A 16,099-nucleotide genomic window follows, 5' to 3' on the forward strand; every position below is an offset into this window, starting at 1 on the left:
AACAAACTTGCAGACAGTAAGGCAGGCAAGGCAACTACTTTGAATGAGCAATTAAATTTGTATTTGTCATTCACAAGCCTGAAGTAATGCAGTCGCCTGTATTCTGGCTATATTGCACACAAGCAGGCTGTCAACTACATTACAAAGAAAGCAACACCATCAACTATATATTGATGCTGTTGAAATAAAAGCACATTTTACACACCAAGAAATTAGATAGAAACAAAACCATGCTGAGATTTTTATTCAAGTCTCAACTAAGTGATAGAAATGCTTTACCAATTTACAGAGCACTAAAAACACCTGTTGTATGCATATGACGGGAAAATGTCAAAATAGGCTGCAGCTACATGAGATCTCAATTGCTTGTGAGGGCATTTTTCGATCTTTACATTTATTCAATTTATGATGCAATACTGAATGCAGACACTACAGGGAGATGAGAGTGCAAGGTGTGAAACTCCACAGCAATTATTAATTCAGACAAAATTGTAGATGCAAATATCTGAAAACAAGGCTATAAAAAAGTAGGTGGACCTCAGTTGGAAAACAGTTTTAAGTGACTCAACTCATTGCTTTATATGTCAGACTGTATTAACTGGATCAAAGCCAGATAATTAAAAAAATACTAAACATAAAAGACTCACAAATAGTACTTTACCACTCTCACAATGTCATACACACAGACAAGAGGCCTTTGTGATGTTTTGTAGTTTATATATATAAAAAAAAAAAAAAAAATTGAAGAAGCCAACAGGATGTGAGGGCTGCACAAAACCTTCAAAGCGAAAAATTAACAGCATGGCTCCATTTCCAGCCAGTTTTCCCCACAATAATCATTAAAGTTTGATCTCTTACTACTCCAGCCTAGACTCTGGTTAGAAGTGCTAAAATGTAATCATTTAATATACATATGGTGCAGAAAGACCAAAGTAAGAGTTCATGTGGTAGAAAGAACACGTAGCCGGGAACAGAGTTTTGGGTTGAGAATCCAGGACGGGCTGAGTGTTGTATAAAAGAAAAGGTACATTTCAGAAACAAAAGGGGTTCGCGCAGCGCCACAAACTATCACACTAATAAGCTTTCCTTTTTTGCTGGGATAAGTAATGGACCAAAGAGTGTGATCAACAGGGCCTTCTGGCTTGATATCTTTATAGTACAAAATGTCCAAAACGTCAAGTGATGTAACAGATACTGTAGGAAATGCTGGGTGTGTGTTGCAATGTTGCTGGGCGAGGAGCACTGTGTGATGTCAGAGAGGCCTCCATCTTTTAGTACTTGGTCCACTGCATTGGTGGTTAAGGGTCTTTTAGGTTTCAATAGCAGGTGGTTCCGCCTCTGCAGAGATGGAGTTGTCTGCTTCTTCATAGGTGTGTGTCTGTTGTTCAGCAGGACTTTCTGGGCTCCGTCTAAAGACAAACGTACAGTCAGTCACAACTACTGCTGTTCAGGGACAGGGAGGTTATTCACACAAGCTTTTTCTGCCGTCTTCATATTCTTTCAGCTGCACATGCCATGACAACTGAAAATAGAGCATAAATAATGCATATTGCTTCAAATGGGATGTTCACCTGTTTGGACTTGAAGGGGTATCGTCATTATTTTCCTCGTGGGCAGGGGATTTGGGGTTTTCCTCTGTCTCCATATCATCTTTCTTCTGCTCTGATTCCCCGTTCACTGGAGTGGAGTCTGGAAAAAGCATAATTTAGATCAATATAGGCATACAGGGCCAAACAAACCAAGCCTGATGGGGGGAAAAGGATACAAATGTGGCTTTTTACCTGTCTCTTGTGTTTCTTTTTCATCATCTTCTGGTTCCTTGTTCTCTGTTTGAGGTTTAGCTGCCACCTCTCCCTTGCCCACAAAGCGAAGTTTTAACTTGTTGTAAACGTCACTAGCTTTTTCCATGACTGCGTTGCTGGCCTTATACCGCCGGATCTAAATTGTTGGAACCAAATAACAAATAGGGATTAAAATGGGGAGGACAATTCAAATAAAAACCATGCCACATTAGGCAGTGTACAACAACCATTAACATCCAAGGAAACCCCTATTACAAACATGAATAACGTTATGTTTTGTTAGAGAAGTTTGCAAATATACAATGTAATGAAAGCCAAATGCACCTTCTTTAATGTGGCGATAACTTCAGCGTTCTTATGGAGGATCTGGCTGGTGACTGGCACAGCCTCAAGCTCTGCCAGGGCTTGTAAACACCGCTCTATGTCCTAGAAAACACATAAATACACCAACATTCAGTTTTCCAGTCAACATAAAACCGTATGATAAAACTGTATGATACCAAAACCACAGACTTACTGGGTTGTCCACTTTGAGTGCAAACTTTATATCTGTGTGGAGTTTCTGTAGCCTTTCCTCTGGTGATGGCTCTGCATGTGGACACACAATATAACAGTCAGTATACTGTGCTGAATTACTTTCTTTCCTCCCATTGAGTAACTAACATACCTGACTGTTCAGTCAGCTGCAGTAAACAAAAGTGGTATGTGAGAGTGTTAATGTCTGAGACACTGACCCTTTTTCTTTTCCACTTTCTTCTCAGGTGGCCTCTCTGGTTTGCGTTTGGGTTTTTCAGGCTTGGACCTAAGAGGAAGGAAGGAAGGAAAGAGACTCAGTGATCTGTGTATATTAAGTTTTAATGACATTATTCTAATGAGGTTCGCAAACTGTTGCCTGTTGTTCATGGTGCACTCACCTCGCTCTGGACTTTTCCTCTAACCGCCTGGCTTTCTTCTCTTTTAACTCCTTCTCCTTTCTTTCTTTTCTCTCCTTTTCTTTCTTTATTCTTGCTTTTTTCTGGTTATCTGGCTTTTTGGGTGGTTTCCTCGCCTGTGGATGAGAAAGGATAATGCCTAGTTAATAACATCAAGACTCATCTGCACTCATAATCCTAATTTAGATAATTAACATGCACTTTATTTCCAGTACCTCAGATGGTGGTGGAGAGTCAGAGTCTGAAGGTGCGGGGATCGGAGGTGGAGGGGGTTTCTTGGACTTCTTCAATGGGTGATCATCTACACCTTCGTCCGAGCTACTGCTACTGTCACTGTCGCTCCCTTTTTTACCCTTGTCTTTGTCTTTTTTCTTCTTCTCCTCTTCCTCTTTCTCTCTCTCACGTAGCCGACGTAGCTCGTCTGCTTCCTCCTTTTTCCGGCGCTCCTCTAGCTCTCGCCTGCGTTCCTCATCGCGTTTCTTCCATTCACTGATGCGGTCAGGTTCACTGTCACTGCGACAACACAGGGAAACATTTATGGTACCTTTTTCTGCTAAGCAGCTAAAATGCACATTAGCATTAATACTGGTGTAATAATCTGTTATGCATGAATGGACAGAGAGAACCCTGAAGGCATCCTGACCTGTCGCTGTCGGAGGATGACGAAGGTGCTCGTTTGGCCGGGGTGGGTTTAGGTTTCTTGGCACGAGGCTTAGGTGCAGGCTTCTCTGTGGAAGAGAAAAACATTGTACACATGAGGACAAAGGATGGCATTAAACCTTATCTTCAATATGAAATAAAATACATGTGTACAATTTTGCATGACATTCTAAACATAAATAAACCACACTGGAGGTTGTACCTTTCTTGCGTGCTTGTGGGCCCTTCCGAGGAGGCGGCTCTGAGTCCGATTCAGACTTTGAACCAGACTGCGATTCGGAGCCAGACAGAGCTGGTCGAGGCTTCTCATCCTCTGAGTCGCTGTCCGCTACTTTCTTCTCTGATCCTGAGCCCGAGTCTGAATCCGAGACTGATGAAGCCTTCTGCAACATCACAGAAAAAAGGGGATAGAGGAAGAGATGAGGCAAAGAACTCAAAAATGGTCAATGAAATAAAAATAAAAAGTATTTTAAATGCTTTTAGTATATAAGGGATCAAATGGTTTACTTTTTTCTTCCCTCTGCCTCCTGCTTTCTTTCCACCTTTTCCGCCTGCTTTCTTCTCTGGAGTGAAGTCCTATTCAACGATCAAATACAAGATGTTTTTAGTTTTGGTAGTTAAGTTTCACAGCACCCAAAACCATACCATGTTTAGTGTGTTTACCTGGTCGCTATTCTTCCCAGAGTCAGATTCTGAAGGTGTGGGTTCTGATTCAGAGGGGGAGCCACTCTCCTCTTCATCTCTGTCACTAGACGAACCTCGTGCCTTCTTTGGAGGAGGAGGCCGCTAAAACAGAAAACACAAGCAATAAAAATATATAATTAGACAAACTATATCATTGCTGTTATCTGTCTTTCTAGTCAGTTGTTTGCACTCGACGCATTCAAAATGAGTTCCATTAATCAAGGCTCATTATGTTTTTTCCTGCTATGACATCCCTTGATTTAAAAAAGGAAGCTAATTAGTGGTGTTTTTTGCTTGCATCCTTTTTCCATTCTTAAAAAAAGAAAGAGAAATTCTCAGTAAGTATCCAAGCACTGCTAATTGTTATGACAACACTGCCACGGCTGGTAGGATTCGGTGGTCCATTATGCAGAGTGAATCTCTGAAGTGCCATTAACCATGACCAAGGATGGCTTTTTCCTATTCACATGAATAACGCAGTTATATTGTCTTCAAAGGCATGAATATTAATTATGTCTGAACTACCTTAGCTGGAGCTGGTGGCTTTCGCTTCACTCCACCTCCCCTTCCACGGTCTTCACTCCCAGAATCTGAGTCAACCTCACTTCCTGAGTCCGCTTTCTGAGGAACTGCAGCCTCTTCATCATCCTCATCCTCATCACTTCCTCCTCCTCCTCCTCCTCCTCCTCCTGCATTGTTGCCTTCACTGTCAGATGAGCTGGCTGGCTGCAAATGCACCACAATAAGAAGATTAACACAATTTCAAGTGTTTTACAGAATAAATAGGACATTTTAGCTTTTACAACACAACATTATAAACGGTTGTACACTAGTATATACATGACTTTAACTGGAAGAAACTGATAAGATCCCATCAAGCAGTGACGAACAAACAATGCACTTAATGGTTTCTAGAGTTCACTGAAATTAGGATCACAAACAGTAAATAGTCGGAGTAAAAACTAAATGAGAGGCAGAGTAAGACACCTGCAGTTGAGTCAACATTGGAAGTATATTTTTGTGAACAAGGTACCAGCAAATTATCAATGCTTCAGAGTATAAATGTGACTTACAACAGGTGGGGCACTGTAGGAGGCATGTGGATTGTTTTGGATCTCCCATAAACCTTCATTGAATCCCTTCCTTTTGTTGGGCTTCCCGTAGCGCTCTCTGTACTTTTCATAGGCAAAAAGGTCCTTTGGTGCAAGGAATGCTCTGTGTCACAAAAATAAAAGAGAAAAGTTCACATTTCTATACTGAAACAAATCGGGTCAACTAAAACCGTACCAGTATTGTCTTGAAATTAAAGGTTGTACTCCTTACACTGTAGTTAAGCAAGTTTTACACTGTGGTGACACTCAAGACGGGTACACTCTGCCATCTAGTGACGGATTTATATACTGCAGGTGCCATCTTGTCAAACAGATGGTGTTTGATGCTGGATCAAACATATCAACACATCTCTGAGAAACATACTGCATACTGAATCTCACACAAGTTAATGCTCAACTGTGAACTGTCAGAAAAGAATAAAATTACCAAATGAGCCTAACACGCAGTTGCATGGCACAAAAGTAGTAATTTTTTGTTTCGACACAGACCATTACCACCATCTCACAAAGAGGGCATCAGGTTGAAAAACAGTGATTTGGGGCCTTAATCTAAAATTGGCAACACCGGTTCAACCATGCATGGCAAAAGGAGAAATGTACTACAGTTGATGGATTTATGCCATTTGTGTGATTTGATTCCCTCCCTTTCAGACAGATAAAAAAAAATCAATAGAAGTTATGCTAACTTTTTAACATCTCTGCAAGTGCAATGAAGTTTTACCTCTAAGTGAGTTATGACAGTGTTGTACTCACGTTTCATGTGTCCCAAAGAAAAATATTGGGATTTTATTAGGAGGTGGTTTCACAGCCCCATCAGCCACATCTTCAATCTGAAAACAACCACAAATCAAGTGTAAAACAAAAGCACACATTCCCCCTGGACACTGGGACTACACACTACGATGGTACCACGTATTTGTATTGGTTGGCTCTGCACAAAAACCCAGTATCGACTAATTTGGTTTTGTTTGGATAGATTAGCTATGCAATGCATAATCATCTTATTTAAACATGGAGAAGGGATCTCTCAGTCTGGGAAAATAAACGGTTGTCTCAAACGTCATTTCTTAAATAACACAGCGTTGGCTTTGTTGGTGTGCGTATCAAAATAGATAAGGCCGACAACATCTCATGCAAATTGTGCTTGTGGTGTACTGGCTGGGGGCCTCTAACGCAGCTCCACAGCCTGGTAAACATTAACTTATGCATTTGTATGATAGGTATCCATGTCAGACATAACCGAAGATACACAGAGAAGCTTCTCCAGCGTCCCATGCAGAGCAGCCCACCCCCTCCGCCCCTCCGGCTGCTGTTAACGTTACTTGCTTACCCTGGCTGGCCAGTGGGGGTATCCCTTCATTTTAGCGAAGACCAGGTCTCCGGGCTGGAAGTTGTGTGGCATCGCCCCGCTCCTTGTTGCAGCCTGGATTTAAACAATATTCAGCTGCGTAGCCTTTCTGTGTCTCTCTTCGTGTGCCGTTTTCAGGTCGACACGAAACCTGGAAACGATGGGGTTAGCTAGCAAGCTAACAGTGTACTAACGTTACCGCGAGAAGAGATGGCGTAGGGAAGATAGCAACAACGCTCCACACACTTCCGGTAAGAGCTCCTTCTCATGCTTCAAAATAAAGGCCCGTCTACCCGGAACCAAACTATTGTAATGAAATGAAAATCGTTTTTGCAAGTCAGTGCCGATGGAATAAAATGTTTTTTTTAGCAACAGCTATTGTCTAAAATACACTAAATTTATTAAACACTCCATCTGTATATCTTTTCAGTGCCTATGGGTGCAGCATCTTATGGCATGGATCAATAAAACAACTGCCATGCAAATACCAATCAATCTTAATTATCATTGATTTAAATTGTGTCTGAATTAAATAGACAGTGGGATTAAAAACACTGACATGTGTAGGCAAATCTTGCTGTGTGTCAGAGTTGAATTATAATTAGCTGCCTCTCTTCATTAAGAAGATCAACTTTCGGTGTCTGAATTATTTATACATTAAAAAAGGACACATTAATATAGACACCAAAAAAAGAAATGCTTACAGTGGTGTATGTTTGCTTTCTTTGTGACCGCGTACACTTAGGCCTATTGAATATAAAACTTGGCTTTTAAGACAGTAAAAAATTATCTGATAATCCTCACAATCTGATGTTGAACATCAGTCCAAATCCCACATTGATTGATCAGAGCTAGCCTGATGTCTCTGTACCGATATATAAGAAAATCCATGTTTGTTATTTGTTAGATATATCAAATTTGTGCATTTTTAGAATTGCAAAATTATGTAATGTTACTGAGTTTTATTCTACAGGGTAAATTTAGCTTGTTTGTCAAGGCGGAAATAGTATCGTGTAATGTAGTGAGACGCTTCACTGATCCGGATGTAGCAGCCTGGTGGTTTCCATCCGATAGGACGAGCCGAGCGGAAATCCCGCCTTTGGTGCTTCCCTATTGGCTGACTTGCGATCAATTTCCTCCTCATCCAATGACATATTACAATGTGGAAGGATGCACTGACCTCCCCCCGGATTCACCTCTAATGCGAAGCCATGTTTCGGTCTCTGTGCCGCGTTCCGCAGTTTAACTGCAACCTCCTGACTCTGCAAAGACTCAGCGTCAACTCCAAACTCCCCATCTGCACGTCCAGAATGGCCTGTTCAGAGTACAGGGTCGAGCGGGACACGTTTGGCGAGCTCAAGGTCCCAGCTGACAAGTACTACGGCGCCCAGACTGTCAGATCCACCATGAACTTCAAGATAGGGGGACCGAGTGAGAGAATGCCCATCCAAGTGATCAAGGCCTTCGGTATCCTGAAGAGAGCGGCCGCCGAGGTGAACAAGGACTACGGCCTCAACCCAAAGGTAGCAGATGCAATCATTCAGGCTGCGGATGAGGTGTCAGCAGGTAAACTGGATGATCATTTCCCTCTGGTGGTGTGGCAGACCGGATCAGGCACGCAGTCCAACATGAACGTGAATGAGGTGATAAGCAACAGAGCCATTGAGATAATGGGGGGGAAACTAGGGTCCAAAGATCCCGTCCACCCCAACGACCATGTCAACAAGAGTCAGAGCTCCAATGACACCTTCCCCACTGCCATGCACATTGCTGCGGCCACAGAGGTCCACCAGGTCCTGCTGCCCGGCCTGCAGACTCTGCACGATGCTCTGGCTGCTAAAGCTGAAGAGTTCAAAGACATCATCAAAATTGGGCGCACTCACACTCAGGATGCTGTGCCACTCTCACTTGGACAGGAGTTCAGTGGTTACGTCCAGCAGGTGAAGTACAGCATTGAGAGAATCAAGTCTGCCATGCCCAGGGTGTATGAGCTGGCAGCAGGAGGCACCGCAGTAGGAACAGGACTCAACACCCGCATTGGCTTTGCTGAGAAAGTAGCTTCCACCGTATCCTCTCTCACCGGCCTGCCATTTGTGACGGCTCCCAACAAGTTTGAAGCTCTGGCAGCCCACGATGCCCTGGTGGAGCTGAGCGGAGCGCTGAACACAGTGGCCGTCAGCATGATGAAGATCGCCAACGATATTCGCTTCTTGGGATCCGGGCCCAGGTCTGGCCTTGGGGAGCTCATCTTACCAGAGAACGAGCCGGGAAGCAGCATCATGCCAGGCAAGGTGAACCCCACCCAATGCGAGGCCATGACCATGGTTGCAGCCCAGGTGATGGGAAACCATGTGGCTGTCACCATTGGAGGCAGCAATGGACACTTTGAACTCAATGTGTTCAAACCTATGATGATCAAGAACGTCCTGAACTCTGCACAGCTACTGGGCGACGCATCTGTCTCCTTCACCAACAACTGTGTGGTGGGCATCGAGGCCAACACGGAGAGAATCAACAAGCTCATGAATGAGTCTCTCATGTTGGTCACTGCACTCAACCCACACATCGGTTATGACAAAGCTGCCCTCATCGCCAAGACCGCCCATAAGAAAGGCTCTACGCTGAAGGCCGTGGCTGTGGAGCTGGGCTTCCTGACCGAGGAGCAGTTCGACCAGTGGGTGAAACCAAGTGACATGCTGGGGCCAAAGTAAACTCTTGACAGCACAACAAACACTACAATGGAAAGAAAATGCATTCTCTACTGGAATAAAATTGTATTTCCGTTAAATCAGAGAATAACTGTACGAACAAAACTTCGTCCTGAACATCTCTTACCTCTTGAAAAAAAGCTTTGAGAATCCTTTCCTATTGTTTGATGCAGCCTCTTACTGATGTTATTATGGTAGAAAAAAATTGTCATGTCCAAATAACACCCAGATGATATCTAAATTTTAGTTTGGGGAAAGATTCACAAAAATGCTGATCATCAATACAACTGTAAATCCCACATTTGCGAATATTACTTAAACTGGGGTTGTCGCACATACACCTTTGTCTTAAATGTCTGTTTTATCAGGCAATGTAGTGTTGTCAGAAGATACACCTGTTGCTTAACATCATCAGTAAGAAGTTTCACCATCAATACAACTTTTTCTGAAGTAAAATGTTCATTTGTACACAAACTTGTTGGTTTTGGTTATCAAAGTCTTTCACACAATCTTTTGACTATGTTCAGGTTTTAGTTTGTACCTTCAGGTGCTCTGTACCTACTACACCTTGTGTATTCTGGTTTACAGCATGTGTGCCATTTGTGCAGCGTTTTGGTTATAATATATATTGATTAAAAAGCAAATATATTCTGGGTTTTGTGACATTTATTATTACACACACAGTTTAACTCTTTTTTATGCTCATCTGTCAAATTACATTAAGAATATACACCATTTAAGACAAAGACAATTTATTTTCACTCAACTCCTTTATTGTTTACACCAAGAACTACAACAAAAGATTAAATGAATGCCAGTTGAACCAATTTCAATTATGTATATAGATATAAAACAACAAAATAAGTAATGTGTGAGATTTAAAAACAAAGCAACAAAGTGAGTATTTGCTCCTCTTCTATTTGGTCCAGCTGACCTTGGGAATATCATAATGCTCTGTCAGGGTGTCCAGGTGGCGATTGAAATCCTGTAAACAATGTATGACGCATTAGTTTTTCCACAAATACAAGAGCACAAATGAATGCTTCACATTTAAAGTTTAAACCCACTGACCTGCTTGAATACAATTAGAAAGTGCTTTGCGAGCTTTGATACACAACTTACCTCAACTCTGTGCTTGTGTGTCTTTGAAGCTTTGTTCAATATCCTCTCCATTTTCTGTGAGAAAAGATACAGATGATAAATGTACACGATCAATGTAAGTTTAGGCAAACTAAACACATCACAACCAGTATAATACTGAATGACAACAAATAGAAAACAGGGGTACATATGCCATCTGTGACTCTCAGTGACCATTAAATGAAGAGACCATGTAACCATGTTCCCCTTACAATGCTGCACTACGTGTATTTTCGACAACACATTATGTTGCAATGCTGATGCTTTAAAAAATGAACTTTGTCCTAAACCATAAATAAACCAAGACTTAGAAACATTAACTGTGCTGCTGAACTAGAAGTTATTTTAGAACGGATTCACTCTGGGATGACTCTGCTATGGTTAGATTTATATTGAACACAGCAGATTTTCTTTCACTGGTATTTTCAACATAACTGACACTTTGGCAGCACAGGAGAGTTCAAGACAGCAAGTAATAATCTACTATTACTATATGCATAATCTGTTCCACTGCAGCATTATTGGTTGTTAAGATAAATGTGCAACCTATATTAAATATGACCGGAAGATATCCTATCTGAACAATTTGGGGGGATTTCTGTTTATGTGCTGTTTCAGACTTTTTTTTTTTTTTTTCGGTTTTACATAAACTATTTTATGTGCAACTGTCAAACAATACAAAATGTTTGCTTACTGCTAGGTTGTGTCCAAGTATGGACCTAATATGGCACTGAGGCTGAAGAGTTATGGTGGTTGTCACAAAGCAGTCACAAATAAGGTTTACTCACCTCTGCTAAATTTACATCTACATCATTAGGCAGGAGTAAAGTTACATGATTTGACCTCCATGGCCCCATTGCTACTTTCACACACAAGGCCTCTGATTTAAATTTAGACCAGTAATTGGAGGATGAGGAACAGTTACTTACCCTTTTCTCCTGCATCTTGTCAAAGGCCATTTGTGCTGGCGTCCTTTTGTCAATGTAAGCTTTCTTGGAATTCCCCTCCTCCTCGTTTTGACTCGTCGCGACCTGGTCCAAGCGATGCTTACTCTCTTTATCCTTCTTCTTCTTCCTAAAACAGACACATAGAAACAGTTGGACCATAAGTGGTGCAGAGTCGGACCCCAAGTCAACCACAACAAGACACAAAGAAACACCGATGTTTGTCGCTCGTGAATATTCTTAAAAAATCTTAATTATGTTATCGAGGATTCACTTTAAACGATTTATTGTGTGAAAATACTGTCTCAAGCCAACTTTATACTATGTATTTTGCTGTTAGTTTGGCATGTTGGGACCATGTTTATCTTCTTACCTTACTACGCAGTTTGTTATTTTATGTTGAGCGAAACTAGCTAATGTTTTCGGGACACTCCGTCGTTTATACGACGAACAATGCAGGTTATAAATAGGACCAGGGTTACCATTATAACAACAAACTATGATTTCCAGTGAATTGGGCCAGTATTTTTCCACTTTATTGGCGAAATCCAGTAAATGTTCAGGAAATATCGACATTTGTTTTGCTATTAGCAAACATGCTAACATTAGCATTGCCTGAATAGCAGGGGGTTTTAAACAGCCTTTAGAGGGTATCTCGGGTATTTTTTGGGGGCTATTTTTTGTCGTCTATCAAAATACAATACCAAATGCGACAACACTTACTTTTTCCCAGCTGAGATGCTTCCCAGGCCTTTGATTTTCAGCGCACTCTTCTGAGTTGCAGCGTACTCAGACATTTTCGAGAAGCTGGCTTCTTCTTCTTCTTCTCTTTTATTATTACACTAGCAGCCACTGGCTCGTGTAGGCCATGGATGTAGGCTGCCACCGGTCGGCCGGAAGTGGGAACGACACGAGCGCCTCGCGAATGAAGTGATGAAACCATTAAACCTTGGTCACATTCAGATCTGCATGAAATGAGATGATGAACCTTTTATGAAGTTTGGTTTATAAATAAAACATTTTGAAATGGGCAGAGACATGTTTATATGCAGTTATTTAGCCTACCTTTTGATTTTCCATAATAAAGCTGGGTCTAAAGAAAATACTCTTTGCTACAATAAAACCCAGACAGTTTAGTCCAGTATCCACCTGGAAAACAGTTCAAATTTACTGTTGTAAATATATGTTACCAATACTGAAAGTAAAGCGAACATCTCTACTCTGTTTTGCCATGCAATTTGAATGTAGAGACACCTCCTAAATCAGTCAAAAAAATATATCTGCGGCAGCCAGTAGGCCTATCCCCCATGTAATTCATAACACTGGTTACAGAGAACACACAAACCCCTTATTCTCAAAATCAAAAATACTGAAACTCACTGATCTGGTACACCTCCAAACAGCACAAATCATGTACAGGGCAACAAACGACATACTACCAGTAAATATTCAAGCATGTTGAGAGAAGATGGATATAATCTGAGGGGGGAACTGAATCATATGCACGCATAACTTTAAAAACCTTTTGCATTTCAATATGTGGAGTGAAATTGTGGAACAGACTATAGCGGAGGAGCTCAGACAATGTTCAACCATGAGCAAATTCAAACAGCGGTACAAACAGATGGTAGGCTATTTACAAGGTACAGGGAATAAGAGGGGTATGACAAACACTAGGGTTTTCACATTTTTGCCATACTTGTCATTTATTTTATTTATTTTGACACAAGCAGTTATGGTGTTGTTGTTTGTTGGTGATTGTTTGTTTTTGTTGAGAGTATAAAAAAAACAAAAAACAAAACAGGATACACAGGGAGTAAGATAACCTATAAGTGGCCAAGGGGTAGGGATTTATAAGATAATGCTTCTTCCTACTCCTTTTCAAACATACAATGGATTTTAGTGTTTCAAGTGTAATATATTATTCACATGTTTGAAATAAAGTATTCATTCATTTATATCCCATGATGGATCTATTATGAGTTTTAGATAGATCCATGGGATCCCCTCTCTGACAATGGCGAGACCGTGCAGTGATACCGACACCGGCCGGTGGGAGGCAGCAGTGTGCCGCAAGGGGCCTAGACCACCGGGCAATCCCCGGAAGAAGAAGAACAAAGCGGAAAGCGGAAGTCAAAGGGAGCCATGAATGTCAAACCATAGTATGGTGGACTATAGTTTTAATTAACCTAAAATAAAGATGTTGGGATACGGTTTATTTAGGATAGCGCCGTCAACAAAATGCATCACAGCCAACGTGTCAGCTGCGCTCTGCAGGACGAGCGTGTTGAACACAGTACAGACTCGTGGCTACGCGAAGAAAGTTGGTGAGTAACTTACAGACTGAGAGCATGTTTATAGTGTCACTCCACATCTCAGAGGTCTTTGGTGCCAGTTTTAAATTGGCTCTGGTGATGAAACACATGTGTCAGACGTAGTTGACATTTATTATCTTTTCACCTCTGTGCCGTCAACCAAAAATAACATTCCTGTGTCGGTAATAGCTGTTGCTGTCTAGCAATGGTATACATTTGTCAACATGCTTTCCTTAGTTCTCTGTTAGAGCTGGTTGGTTTGGTAAATTTGCAGTACATTATGTTATTGATGTTCACATGTGAGCACTTGTGTGTTTTCCAGCAACCAAAGGAAAAAAAGGCATGGTGAAAGAAGAACTGAAAGGTCCAGAAGTGTGTAAAGACGCCGCCAGACTTACCTCTTATGCTGTAGGGGTCAACATCTTCAAGCAAGGAGAAGACCCCAAACTGAAACCTCCAGAGGAATATCCAGAGTGGTGAGGAAATATTTCTTATGTTTTCTTTTGTACTTAGAACTAACTGTTCCTGTTTATCTAATTTCATTTCCTCCTTTCAAAAAAAAATCTGTTAAGAAAATTGTTTTTAGTTTTAGTAAGTTAATATTAAAAAAGGAAATCATTAATGTGTCCCTTTGCGATGAAGAAATCATATACTCCACATATTTACTTGGATCTACACATTTTCAAATATATAATATATTCCCTCTTACTATTTTCTTGGCTCTTTCCAAGTATTCATAGTGAATATACTTCAAGCATGTTCGATGGTAATCATTGTTGGAAGGCATACATGTCAGAAATGTCCATACAGAAACAGGTAGAGGCGAGTGCTTATAGAAAGTAGGTGATCCATCTATCCATTAGCTAGCTAGACCACTTATGTGTGCAGCTGACATAGGTGAGGGCAGGATACACTCTGGACAGGTCATATTCGGTTGATGATCCAGTGAAAGAAAATGATGTATACTATTCTTGGGACGGACCAAATATACAGACACATTTTAGTTTATTTCTTTTATTCTGTTATCTCTGTCTGCCCATTATAACTCAAAATTTCTGAACAGTGATATAAGTTTGTGTGTCATCAATGACCTGATTCTCATATCTTTCTCAGGTTGTTCCAGCTGAACCTGGGAGAGCCCCAAAAGCTGCATGAGCTGGAGTCAGACAGCTGGGAGTACTGGAAGCGTCTGAGGAAGGAAAACATATGGCGCTTCAACAGATTACATAAAGGGAAGAAGTTTTGAGCCATCACTGGACTGGCAGGGACATCTCCTAACTTGTGCAGCGATGTGCTCCAGACTGAATGAACTGAATTACCATCACACTGACATGTGCAGATCCCATTTCAAGAGTGAAACATTATCAGACCAACTCTACAACTCTATGTAACAGTATTTGGAAGCTTAAAGAAACTGTTCCTGATTAAGGCTTCTGAGCATAATATATGACTCCATTTATGTTGATTACAAGGGTAGAATATAGTTGAATTAAATACACCGTCAGTTTCATCAAACAGTGAACACAAGGAGCAGGAAAGTAAAATATAATGCCATTTAAACTCTCTCAGCAAAGCCCTCGTCATACAGTCATATGCTCCAAAAACGGCTAAGGTTCAGAGAGGCAGTACTTCCTCTATTTGACATTGTACTGGATTGAACGCCTAATGACCTGATGACATTTCTCTGAATCACTTTCACCTTTTCTTTTTGTTATAATAAATAAATATCCAACACAATATATCCTCTGTTCTTGCAGAATTGCAGGAGTTTTAATCCATTGTATGAATATAAATCTGGTTTCACTTCATAAAAGGTTTATAAACTGAAATTAACACCTCTCAGACAAAGCAGTCCTCTATTCCGAAGCAACATTTGTTGGAGGTTAAGACACAAAATTGGGGACTTTGAAAGATACTCGACAAAACACCTAGAGTTAAGACAGGTGACTGATTTTTGTGTGTGAATATTTCACTTTTTAGATTTTTAGATCCTTGAAATTTGATTGGATGATTTCTAGTGCCAAACAGCTCTTTAAATTGCAGGAGGAACTTGTGACAATGAGTTCCACATAGAGATATTGTATGGCACTCAGTAGAGCACCAAAGCCTAAACAACCCTACGTATTGAGGAAGGCGACAAAAGAAACTTTCACCCCTTTAACCAGATCTACAAAAAAGTGTAGTGTAAAAGTGTAAAAATAGGTCGGTACTTTCTGCTGACAGACATGGGTGAAAACCAGAGACTGTAAAAAATATAAAACACAATAGGTTATGGACTAATAATAGTAATGCAGTTGATTGAAGTCACAAATCCAGATGTACAAAATGTCAATAATAAGTAGATTTCTTAGGCAGCCTACAAGTAATTGAAAATAAGAAAAACCCTGTCTTTTATCTGACTTAAAGGTGGAAACAACTTCGCCTGTGACTTGATCAGTGAGCATTTGCAGCAGG

The 16,099-nt window shown here is 40.9% G+C and overlaps 4 protein-coding genes across 4 annotated transcripts; 2 read left to right on the forward strand and 2 right to left on the reverse strand.

Moving 5' to 3' along the window:
* Window positions 1-294: 294 nt before the first annotated feature.
* On the reverse strand, window positions 295-6,761 carry hdgfl2 (HDGF like 2). Its single transcript, XM_083970532.1, has 16 exons — window positions 6,521-6,761; window positions 5,944-6,020; window positions 5,152-5,293; window positions 4,604-4,804; window positions 4,058-4,180; window positions 3,902-3,970; window positions 3,597-3,777; window positions 3,378-3,462; window positions 2,950-3,247; window positions 2,717-2,850; window positions 2,537-2,604; window positions 2,320-2,390; window positions 2,127-2,228; window positions 1,782-1,938; window positions 1,572-1,689; window positions 295-1,409 (listed from the first exon to the last, which is right to left on the reverse strand). The coding sequence occupies exons 1-16, from the start codon at window positions 6,590-6,592 to the stop codon at window positions 1,310-1,312; spliced, it is 1,998 nt and encodes a 665-aa protein (XP_083826658.1). The 5' UTR covers window positions 6,593-6,761; the 3' UTR covers window positions 295-1,309.
* A 937-nt stretch (window positions 6,762-7,698) lies between these two features.
* fh (fumarate hydratase) lies at window positions 7,699-9,899 on the forward strand. Its single transcript, XM_083969481.1, has one exon. It carries the CDS (start codon window positions 7,750-7,752, stop codon window positions 9,247-9,249), a length of 1,500 nt encoding a protein of 499 aa, XP_083825607.1. The 5' UTR covers window positions 7,699-7,749; the 3' UTR covers window positions 9,250-9,899.
* Window positions 9,900-9,997: 98 nt separating this feature from the next.
* fam32a (family with sequence similarity 32 member A) lies at window positions 9,998-12,246 on the reverse strand. The gene is made up of 4 exons (XM_083969737.1): window positions 12,054-12,246; window positions 11,316-11,460; window positions 10,369-10,422; window positions 9,998-10,231 (listed from the first exon to the last, which is right to left on the reverse strand). The coding sequence occupies exons 1-4, from the start codon at window positions 12,125-12,127 to the stop codon at window positions 10,163-10,165; spliced, it is 342 nt and encodes a 113-aa protein (XP_083825863.1). The 5' UTR covers window positions 12,128-12,246; the 3' UTR covers window positions 9,998-10,162.
* Window positions 12,247-13,454: 1,208 nt separating this feature from the next.
* mrpl54 (mitochondrial ribosomal protein L54) lies at window positions 13,455-15,175 on the forward strand. Its single transcript, XM_083969512.1, has 3 exons — window positions 13,455-13,657; window positions 13,968-14,121; window positions 14,759-15,175. The coding sequence occupies exons 1-3, from the start codon at window positions 13,531-13,533 to the stop codon at window positions 14,889-14,891; spliced, it is 414 nt and encodes a 137-aa protein (XP_083825638.1). The 5' UTR covers window positions 13,455-13,530; the 3' UTR covers window positions 14,892-15,175.
* Window positions 15,176-16,099: the final 924 nt, after the last annotated feature.

The sequence above is a fragment of the Trachurus trachurus genome (genome assembly GCF_905171665.1).
Source record: "Trachurus trachurus genome assembly, chromosome: 4".
NCBI lineage: Eukaryota > Metazoa > Chordata > Actinopteri > Carangiformes > Carangidae > Trachurus > Trachurus trachurus.